At 45.4% G+C, this 11849-nt stretch overlaps 1 protein-coding gene across 10 annotated transcripts in view; it reads right to left on the reverse strand.

Annotated features, from left to right (window-relative positions):
* LOC107272848 (four and a half LIM domains protein 2) overlaps positions 1-11849 on the reverse strand; it is a 45127-nt gene that overhangs the window by 16016 nt on the left and 17262 nt on the right. For 5 of the 10 annotated variants that reach the window (XM_025090153.1, XM_025090158.1, XM_025090154.1 and 2 more), the window contains 2 exons: positions 3311-3544; positions 2248-2457 (listed from right to left, as the gene is read on the reverse strand). In XM_025090153.1, the coding sequence (XP_024945921.1) occupies positions 2248-2457; positions 3311-3544 (444 nt within the window). Of the gene's footprint in view, positions 1-2247; positions 2458-3310; positions 3545-4208; positions 4384-5395; positions 8066-11849 lie in introns of those variants that run through there. The other 5 variants (XM_025090152.1, XM_015750412.2, XM_025090151.1 and 2 more) reach the window with 2 other exon arrangements.

The raw sequence follows: 11849 nt of genomic DNA on the forward strand, positions 1-11849 counted from the left end.
CCCCCCCAGCCCCCATCGACTACGGAGAAGCGCGCATTGCTTTATACATTAACAATTAAAGCGCCGCAACACGAAATTTCCTTCTACCCTGTATACGTACTGCATATAATCCCTGAATCCTGCATTTGTCCACCTCGTTTGATAAATTTCATTCAATCCAGTTTGGCGCGATCTGCAAATCCACGATTCTTTCGATCTACATTTCTCGCCATTATTTCTCCCATTGCAAAAGCCCTACGGGCTATTTCTAAATTGTAGCCCAAGTTATTCGGTGCATGTATCGTCGCCGCGGCCGTCGCTCTTCTTTCTCTGCGGTTGTGCAGCCGGCCCCCTGGGCTGCCCGGGTAAGGTTGGCATTAGTGGTTCCGCGTGCAAACGTTTCCACGGCCGGTTGTATTCTTACCTCGTTGCAAGTGTAACGGCTGATTAATCGGCCGATATTACGTGATTCCTGAGTTTCGTGCACACGAGTTTGTAATTGTCAACGTTTCTCCGTTTAAAGGATCTCCTGTCCTTCGAAAGGCAACGTAACTCGAATATTCTACGAAATATCTCCCATAGAGGGTACACGTGGGAGATGGCTTCAATGTGCCTTGACAAACTTTACAAACACTAGACGTCGTCTCATGAAATATCAACTAGATTACGCCTCCACGGACAATTGACTTGCAAAGGATCTTATTCTATAACGTTATACATATACCATAGACGGGACACCGTTGTGTACATATAATTGAATTACGAGTGAAATAAACTTTATGTTTGCAGCTCTCGCGGGCAATTGAATCCCCATAATAACCACCAAGAAGACACGCGTATTGGCTTTCAATAACGAAATTTCTATTATGCATCATGACCTGCAAGGTTTTCTATTAGTTGACATACTGTAAGAGAAGAAAGAAAAAATAAATAACAATAATTGTCTTCTTCTCTCTCGTATAATGGTCTCATTTATGGCTATACATACATATGTATCTTATAGAGGTATAACCGCATTGCGCTTCTATACGTCGCGCCGCACCTTATTCATTGATCCATCTGTGCAGCAGTTGACTTTTAGCGTTAACTCGAGGGACTACGTCCAAAAATCATGGACGAAACGCTACCATTCGATTGCTGCGAGGATGAAGCACAGCCTGCACAAACTGATATTTCTCTCTGAAGCCATTATCCAGAATTTACGGAGCTATATTAATTTTTAGTCTAATTGTAAGAGCATAGCGAAGCTGTAACTGATTGTGAGTATCTCGGGATGCCAATCGACAGGCGCCAGGTCAAACAGTTTCACTGTTCTCCGAAGAGATGGCGCGATGTGTTCTCTCCCTCTCCCTCCCATTGTCGGAGGCGCTGTTTCGTTGAAAACGGAATTTGCCAGTTTTACTTACTCTACGCCGACGAAAACTTCATAATTTTAACTAATCGCAATATCCCTCTTCCATGAATCATGAGAAACGTCCAAGGATAAAGAATGCCATTATGGACGTTCAAGGCTGCTCATAATGCCTTCAGTCAAAATACGAGTCTTACTCAAGGAGGTTCTATCGCCACGTACAAGTCAAACAAAAGTCAGTCACTCTCAAGAATATTAAGTAATTTGCATTAATGTTTTTGCATAATTATAATCCAGTGACGACTAAGAACAAATTTCTAAATATGTAAATTATTACTCGAATGCTTTAAAACGATAAAAATGAATTTCTAATTATTATACGTTAATATGACATTGTTGCATTTGCAATCTTGAAATCTTGTACAGTTATTAAATTATAAATCACTAAATTCATACGAACGATAACGATTACTTATTTAAGACAACTATTGCATATTTCAATTAAATATAATAATATGAAACGTTTCTCAAGTAGCACGCAATCTAAGCTATCGTCTGCTGACATCCTTCGCGTAACGTATTATTTCTTGACGTCTAGTGCAGTGTCGGCAAAAATCCACGTGGCGACAAAAGTCTATTACCTCAGTTGAATTGTTAAGAAAGTCGGCGCAATCGTCCCGATGCGTTGATACTTATACAAGAAGAAGCTACCTATGTGCTTCTCTTTGATTGCTGACTCGTTCTAGCCATAAAATTTTGATCGAAAGATTCTCAGAAAATGACTTTTTTCCAAAAACAAATTGGAAAGGACAGTAGAAAGTTGTCTTATCGTAGGATTGGCAGATTAGGATACCGTAATGGAAAACTGCAAGATACAAGATGCAAGATGCAAGATGCAAGATGCAAGATGCACTGACCTCATCGCAGGCAGCGCATCTGGGTTTCAGCTGTTCGGCGTAGTGTCGTTCGCAGTACAGCGCATCGTCGTGCACGCAGTAAGCCAAGTCGACAAGAAGTTCTCTGCACTGTGTGCACTGAAAACAGGCCGGATGGTAGAGTAGGCCCAGTTTACTCGCAGAAACTGCGAGTGTGCCGTAGTTAAGAGGGTTGTGACAGCCACCGCACTCCTGTAAATATCACAAGAATTTTTTGGGCACGATAAGCAGAGAGATCGAGAGATAGAGAGATAGAGAGATAGAGATCGAGAGAGAGAGAGAGAGAGAGAGAAATTATAAGAAAGGGTAGAGAGGTAGAAGAGAGGAGGAGATGCGTGGAAGGCGTGTGGGTCGATATAGATATGTATGTATGTATGTACATCGTACATTGAACGACGATGCTGTGGGCGCGTCAACGCTAAAAGCTTCCAGAGCGATTGGCACCGAGTAAACATGTGACCTCTTCGATACATAAGCTTAACCCGGCCGGCTTCTAAGTTTAACCAACCCTATCCAAACAGCGGCAGCACCGAGGATGTATAGGATGTACAGGATGTAGATACATACACGAATATTGACATTCATGGGTAAACCATGTCTTTTCACGCTTATCGTGTTCATCGGGTTTATTACGAATTTTCACGAGGATTAGGGGAACACGCTCCTTTTTCTTATTTGGAGGTATTACGCGTTCGACTACAGGACGACATAACGTATTACAGATCGGATTCCAGACAGCAATGGGAATCGCGATTGAAATTATGTATGAACCGATGGCCGTCTGTGCGCCCTCCCTAAAACAAATCGTAAATTCCTGTAGTAGCGGAGCAAGGTGTGCCATACGGTGTGAGAGATTATTTGTTTTTGCAAAGGGAACTTCCGCCGGTAACGCGAGGAAACGGATTGTCGACAGGAGCATTCGGACCAATGAATTTTCTTCTTCGAACCTATCGCACCAGGAGTTTGATATTTCGTAGCTGAGTATTTAACTATTTAGCATGCAATCGTTAAGTGAAGTGAAGTGAAGTGAAGTGAAGTGTCTTACAAGGCGTCTCTCCGCGACCTCCTGGACGGTGCCGATATCCAATGCGATCTCGTTCCTCGCCGCCATGAAGTCATCGGCGCTCGTGGAATGTTGGGGCTCGAGGTGACGGCAGTAGGCTCTGGCAAGGTCCTGCTTCGGCAACTGGATTGCCAATTGACGATCTCGATATCGTTCACCGGGGCTTCCTAGTCTTGGTACCATGATTTCTGGCAGCATCGAGAAGTACTCTTCTACCTGAAAGTCATTTCGAATCAATGTAATTGATGCAATTGATGCAATTGTCGTAACGGTATTGGCTTTAACCGCTACAACCAATCTCGCAGGAGTAATCGGAGGTTGAGCCACTCGCCACTGCGTCCGAAATATCGGATAAAATTTGACTATTGAGTATTTATAGGAAAATTTCATTACAGAGTATCAATCTTATGAATATATCGCGGTGCTCGATTACTGGTGTATAAAGTCGTAAAAGTTTAATGGACAGTTTATAATATAGTGGCGGCCAAGCTGGCTTCCCCAGTTTGCTAGTATATTCCTGGTTTACCAGTCTTACCAGTTTCCTACTTCCTCGTTAGTTATCCGTTGGTTATGACAAGCTTTTCGAAAATATTGAAGTTGGGCACCAAGCCAACCCCTACGTTCGCACACGAGTACTTTCGGTTTCGCAGGTATAGAGATATACATATCATATATGTCAGAAACATCGAATTGACTGGCATGCATGCTCAGCTTCACGTATACGCGAGTATACGCGAGTACGTTCACTTAAACTCTGTCGACTTGGTAAATTTTGTAAATTCATAATATTTTTTAATGAAAAGTTTTCAAGCTCTCGGTTTTCACCAGTAACGGAGTGTGCTGACATTGAGCATCTTTCGACAAACGGAGATTCTCGGACCTTATGAGATGGAAGTCCCGGTGGAGCCCAGACCAGGCCCCTGTCCCTTGGGTCGAACGGAACGGGGCCCCCGGATGAATCTGCCTTCAAACCCAGCCTCGCTCTCACGGAAACCCATTCCTCGTGACATACGTCGTGCGCTTCTCTCGGGCACTTGCAGCTAGTGCAGTTTTTTCTGAAATCAGAGATAAGGACAATAAGGGAGTGTGCATTGTAAGGATGCTCGTATGTTCAAATGGCCGTGGTGTTCAATGAAACTGGGTCGACAAAGGGCCCCGCTCTTAACGTTAAATATTTGCTTGGCACTTTTCATTAAGGCCGGAACGCCTCCAAGGATTCTAATAAAGCGTGTTATATTGCCATTCGAGGGATCGCATGCGCGCGTCCTCGATAAACTCATAATTACGAACGTATTCCTGGAGAACGAGAGTCGACCGATCAGAGTCGGAAGATCAGTCGGAAGTCGCGACTGTCAGCCTGTCAGCCTGTCAGCCAGTCAGCCAGTCAGCCAGTCGTCCATCAGCTTTTCCCTCGTATACGTGCGAGCAGTATAAATATAAAGGGCAATGCAGAGGGCGTCTCCCTGATAGTCGAGATGCAATTTAACGCTAATACTTCACTCGGGGCTTTGCGCATCCTGCCGAATGTTCGGTCTAAGATCGAACGAAGATCAAGACTCAAGGTTGCTCCAAATATATCGGGTCACGAGCCTAAAGGCTGCCATTCACCATCCACTGGGGTGGGACCGTGGAGTCAGCGAGCCATAGCTTTATAGCAGCTTGGCTCAGGTTAGCCCGCGTAGTGGATCACAGCCTTTAAGAGAATTCTATTCCTGTTCGGCAGCCATGCGGAGTCTTGCAGTCTAATTGTAAGTGAAGCCGAGAATCTTAACATCGGACGAGCGACCATTATTTTCCTTCGCAGTCGCTAAATTAGGCTAAATTATGATATTTCGACAGCACGTTTCGCGCGCCGATCCACGTGTCTCGTGAGAGCACTCGGGTGTCGTCGGGATCCCAGATAAATTGAATTTAAAACCTCATAGATATTAATGTTGCTCGCGTGAACGTATCCTTGGAAAATCCCCTCAATTAATAAAGGTTAAAATTTAAGTGTACGTATATTATAAAACAGACATGCATCTTGGATTTCTTAAGAGAACCAATAACTCTGACTTAGCAATTTACCTAACGATCAGCTCGAAAAGTTCAAACTGGTCAAAGACCTTACAGTAGAGATGAAGAACCCTGACGCAGGCCCACTTCATACCCGGCCACGGTGCCAGACTGAGGTCCAGGCCATCCTCGAGGGGACACCTGCCAATGGCGAAGACTCGCTCGAGCTCGGTTCCGCTTATTGTTGGAAAGCGGTATTTTCGATCGAGCATCGGATTACGTCGAGGCTTTGCTCGAGCGCAAACGTCGGTTGCGCTTCCAGAGTCCACGAGGTTAACGAGAGCATCTAGTCCTCTCTTAAATTCAGCCCCAGGGAGAGTCGGATGCCTCTCGGATCTCTCGCGCTTCTCGAAGGACGCGGCACTTTTGCGAAAAAAGTCTTTTTCCGGTACCGAGGGACACCGGGATCGCATCTCCCTGATCCTCTCGCGTGTCTCTCGCGTCTCCGAGGAAGGACTCGCCTGACCCACCGCCGATTCCTTCCTCCTCTTCGGTTGCGGGATCTTGACACGAATTCCCTGAGGCTCCGCGCCGGGCGACGCCACGCACGAAACTCGCACTTCCATCTTCGAGTCCCCTTGCGTCGGTCCCGCGGGACTCATCTTGCCAGCGAATTCACTGAGCCCATATCTATCGGTATCGTAATTCGTAGTAACGACGATGACAGTGTGGACGTTGACGGAGATGGCCTTGGAGGCACCCCGAAGACACCCGGCGGCCGATCCTAGGCCGATCCTAGGCCGATCCTAGGCCGATCCTAGGCCCATCCTAGGCTTCCCGTCTCTTCTCCACGTTCAATCCCTTCTCATTCGTGCTCAATGCAATCGCCTTCGCAGCACTCATAATGGCAGTCAGCATCGGGACGTCGGAGCCCGAATGCCTTGGCGGTCCTGTCACGGCGTCTCTTACGAGACAGCCGAAGAGCGGCTGAGGCGACAGAGCGACGAAGGCTGAAGGATCATCACTGAAGGAGCGCGCACGAAAGTTGCTCGCGAGCGCGAGGTGCGCGTCGCAAGTAGCGTGCAGTTTATAAATTTACGTTCGCTCCTCTGCTAGGCAGCCGAATTAAGGCACCGTTTGTTTAAATTCACTCAGCGGGCCTTTTATCAATCGATCACACCTCGCAGGCTATCTGCATAGCGTGGCCATCTTCATTTATTTTTATAGGGAAATCATATGGGGCTTAACGAGGAAGGGAGAGGGATTGTTTATATGTAAACGATAAAACGATTTCGAGCCTTTGAGTTTTTAAGCTTTCTTCAAACCTCCGGAAACACGATTTCTATATTGATTTACTGTCACTGTCATCAGCAACGACACCACCGGCAGCACTGAAATCGAGATAGCATTCTCAGAAAAGAAATTCCATAAGCTTAAGGATTTTGAATATTATAGAAAAAAGAAGAAGAAGAGAAACGGTGTGGTCGGAACAAGAGAGGAGAGGCACATACGATTGGAAAGTACGGGAAAGACTATGTCGAGCCAGCCCTACGTAGCTCTCTATGTTGGGATCTGTGCCAAGACGAGCTAATAGAATCGGAGTGCCGTACGCTGTAGTCGTCGAACGATACGGATAAACCCGATGATGAGATTGGAGATTAAGAGGAAGGGGACGGGCGTTTACTACTTTCTTAGTGCAATCGCTTTGACTTAAAAAGGAACAATGAAAATCTTCGTTATATCTCTGATGGAGCCATACGGAGGAACCCTATGGAACTCTATGGGAACCCTAGACAAGGTCGATCCAGCATCAATTATTCTAATCACTCCAATGCGTGTGTGGTGATTTTCGATTGATCGATAATAGGATGGTCCACGTTACCCGTGAAGCGCGCAGCATCTCCGTTCTCCAAAGAGAGCATGCGACTTCTAATGAATGCTAACCCCCATCTTCTTGGCGAGCAATACATCAGGAAGCTTCGGCTAATGGCTATTAATTAGATAAGTGTTTGCTATATCAGGAGTATGTAATGGTCACCGTTTAAAATAGCCATGGATAAAACGCCATTTCAAGATACTCTATTTGCGTCCATCGTAGAGGTCGCTTCATTCCTAAATCTGTAGAAGCCACAAGTGCGAAATTGCTCAGCGATCGAAAACGAATTTCAGGAGGCGCAACTACTGACCGATTTGGCACGTACGTTAAGTTTAAATCTAACCCGAACAGACGTCTAGCGTTACGCACGAGGCGTTCCGCAGAGAGGGTGTACAGTGTCGAGCAGCGCGGAAAGCCGATATTACCGTTAGAGGGAGCGCGGCGTTTCGCGCAGCAACACAAACAAACCCGATGACGCGATCGAGTGCTTCCTCGTGCTTCTTACGGTCTAACCAGACGCGATAATACAAAATTGAGAATCCCGTATCTGGCCACTCGTAACCTTGTGATCTTGTAATAGTACAGCTCTAGTACGCGATCGGCGGATTATCAATTGCGCGACACTTGCGATAAATGTATCTCATTTGTTAAAAGGGTCTGTGCCGTTGCAAAAAGAAATTTGGCAAGGTGCGAAGCCACCTCCGAAATTCAACCGTAACGTTGGGCTTTGACGTCGAGTGAGAAGTGAGAAGTGAGAAGAGAGAAAAGTGTCTTTTGCTCCAGGCCAAAGAATACAAGTAATATGCGAAAATAGAAGTGTCTGTCGTCATGGGTGACGCTATCAGCCAACGAAACTTTACGTGCCGTGAATCGAAAAATGAAGGTGCCATATATCAGTGTGGATTCGTTATTACAGATTGGTAGATATCCATGTTCCATGCACACACACCCCACCCCGGACAGCCTGCACCTTGTGGCTCGCGCTTTACCTGCATGCGACACATGCAATCGACGATCTTATTCATAGACACGCGTGGCTCATTAGTGTCACGTGCCTCACGAGGTTTTTCGACATTGCCTTTGCATTGGACAACTTTGAGATTCGACTTTTTCAGGCTCATTCGGTATCAACAAACTATGAGCTCTTCACTCACTGAACGGAATTTCGGAATTTCGGAATTTCGGAATTTCGGAATTTTCGATCTTGATCTTATCGAGGATAAACGAAAGAATGGAAGAATACTAATATTTGGACCCGAGACACTTTTTGCTTTTTTAATTATACGTTGATACGAATGTGTCACGGTAGAGGACTGCGAGTTGATCGACCAATCGTACGGCCGAGAGCTCACGATGATTGCACCACGTGTCAAGGTCGGAATTCGTCCGATTAGATCTCCATTTCCGAAATTAAACTCGAATTCGATTATGACGCCACGATAAGACACGCGACGAGGTACGCGCCAAAGAGTGCATCCGCAAAAGAAGCATACTTCAAACTGGCGCCACGAGGTTCCACGAGCGACGTAGGTAGGTGGCTGCCTATACAGGGAGCACCGGGTGGCCAAGAATCGTGGAGGAGGCGCAGGCGCGCAACTGGTGTCATCGAAAGCTCTTGGAAAAGCAGCCAGCTAGTCAGCCAGTCAGCCAGTCAGCCAGTCAGCCAGTCAGCCAGTCAGTTAGTCAGTCAGTCAGTCAGCCAGCCAGCGGTTAGTCATCCGACTGGCTGGGCAAGGCAATCCTGGACTCTCCCTTCTCTGACTGGCGATCCCCCTCTGACAGTCCAATAGGTCTGTTCTCTTGCAGGCTTTCAGATAATGCTCATTTCATATATCTGCTGTAGTTATTCTTTGTTTTTCTTGGCAACTCTCGCGCGCAGCCCCCTATCGCAGCACGCTTTCGCTCTGGACTTTGGCGAAAGAGCAAACGCGCAGGAAAATGTAAACTCGCAATTAAGGAAGGACTGGCCCCTGTCAACTGAATGCCGGTGCGGACATTTGAATCGTCTCACGCGTTAGTTCCAGTTAACGTACATGCACATCGTAGTACGTGTACGACGTCTGAGGTGCCAGACGACACTCGAGAAGTCGAAACGTGGACGCGGCGTTTTTCGTTCTATTTAATAGGAATGTAGCGACGAGTCACGTACGAAAGTCAAAGGTCAAAGGTCAGAGGTCAGTGTTTTAGTAAGATCCATAATAATATCGTTCGTTCTCTCGGAAATCCTCTTTACTCGAGAGAAACGAGTGAGAGTCGCATTATGTCAGCATTGAGATACAGACTCGAAGGAATCATGAAACGAACGACGAAGGATACCTACGACCTGTTTGTTCCGGGAATAAAATGAAGTAGACAACGTTACGGGACCGTCGCGTCGGGCTGCCGCGTGCTTTTTTCTTTTTCGTACGTTGGAGAAATCGCGCGATTGCGTAATTCAATTGTCTCGAACGAACGCTGGATAAGCACCTCTCGTTGTGCAACGGTTGGTTATTGGCGACCAGGAGGCTAGAATAATGGAATTTCCCTGATGTCGGCATCGTAAGCACCGTTAATCTTGGCAGCCCTAACCTGACGCGTTGAGGTCACCGAAGGAATCTCTGACAGAGACGGACGACAGTGCCGTATCTCGTAGCAAATTACTTCGAGTCGACCGACCCTTGCGATGATTCATCGCAAATAAAATGATCGTGATATCCGTATAGAGAGTTATTATCGCTTAGCTGGTTACCGCACGTAACGCTGCTTACACGTGCCATTCGTCGTAACTCGCAGGCACTGTTTAAAATATTAAGAATAATCCTCGCAGCCCTTACTTTCGAATGCTCGCGCACGCTCCCATAGAAACAGAATTGGAGATCCTTACGTGTCGCAAGATGCACTCTTCTTGCATGTCTCCTCGTACGTCGTACGTCGTACGTCGTACGTCGTACGTTATGGGGAACTGTTGTCGTTTCTCGTTTCTCGTTTCTTGTTCTTCGTTATCTCTTCTTTCTTATTCCGTCATCTTTCGTGAAGTTCGTCATTAGCCAAAATACGAGCTCAGCGTTGGCCTGCAATGTGATTAGTATTATAAATGGGCCTGTACTGCTATCTTCCTGTTGGCTTACGAATTTACGTCATCCGACGAAAAGTAGAATTCCACCGTGCCTCTGCTGGGCACGAATGGAAAATGGGCTTCCTAAGGATCCGTTCCAACCGAGCGTCACAATGCACAACACAGCATGTACATATGTTTAATTGTATATACCGTGTATAATCTGTGAGAGCGATGCGGTACGAATGTTTCAGGCAATGTTTTACTTCCTTTTTCTCGCACACGGCACAAATCGAGTCAGTACGGTTTCATTGGAAAATTCATCGACGCTCTCTCTTCCACGCATTTAATTTCATTAATTTTCTTGGCAATAAACTTCACGTAGAATTCTTCCTTATGGTTACGCGGCTTCCGCATTCGGGAATTCATGCGACTTCGTACAACGCAGTCGCTTACTCGCTTCACTCGCGAGGTTACGCGCACAAACCTCATTACTAAGAATCGGCCGACTGAAGCTTGACCATACCGATTCAACTCCAAGTTTCAACTGACGCTCCTTCTAAAGTAGTAGTAGTAGTAGTAGTAGTAGTAGAATGGGAGAAGTGGAAAAGGAGAACGAGGGAGACAGTGAGAAAGCGAGAGAGTGGAGAGTACCCAAGTGGAAAAATGTTATCTATGTGAAAAATGTATTTATATGTTTACTATATGGAATATGGATATGCATATGGATCACATACACTTTTGGACATATACAAATCATATACATATAATCCAGATCCCGAGTAATAGTTTTTAAGCTACATTGTACCACGAGGTTTTCGACGGAGTCTCTTTTGATCTTACTCTCATGTCTTACTATAACCTAAATTTATCTTCAATGTTCTATCGGATCGTTAAAAATAAATTTAAAAGCTCATTTACAACATATTTTTTTGTATACTTATATTAATACTACTACGATCTGGAAGATTTGGAAAAATCCATCGCTTTTCAGATCTATAATAGAATATTTATCAAATGTAAATATCTCATATACTTACATATAGTCGGTCCGCTAGTTTCATGTGTTTCTTTGAAAGATCGAAAATAATCAAGTCTCTAGCAAGGCACACGTGTCGCCGCATACAATGTTTCTTACAAAGTAAACACATGGATGGTTGTGCACAAAATATATTTCCTTATTTCATTTCAGCCTATCTTTATGTTATTATACTTAATGTAAAACCGCGTGTCATTTCCTAAGGATTGCATTGCTTCAGATTTGCCAAGCTAGGACCATCATTTCGACATGGGATGAGACCTGGACACAAGCGACTCAGAAAGGACCTGCATTGGCCGAAAGTTAACGCTTGATTAAGTAATTGATAATAGTTTGCGCAACAAATTGCAAGAAATTCAAGTCAGAAAATATAATAAATCGATTTTATACGCACTAATACTTCGTTATACCATTAACGTAGAGTCTAACGTTTCAAGAAATAAATTGTTTTCGAGGCCAGATATGATTTTAATCTAGATCCATGTATGTCGAAATCTGTCTTCGGTCGTGGGGCTTTGCCTCACGACCCACTGTCCGAAACAGCTGTCTCCGTTTGCTTGCGGATTCGTTGGGGGGG

This window comes from Cephus cinctus, unplaced genomic scaffold, assembly GCF_000341935.2.
Source record: "Cephus cinctus unplaced genomic scaffold, Ccin1 Ccin1_scaffold1303, whole genome shotgun sequence".
NCBI classification, from domain to species: Eukaryota; Metazoa; Arthropoda; class Insecta; order Hymenoptera; family Cephidae; genus Cephus; species Cephus cinctus.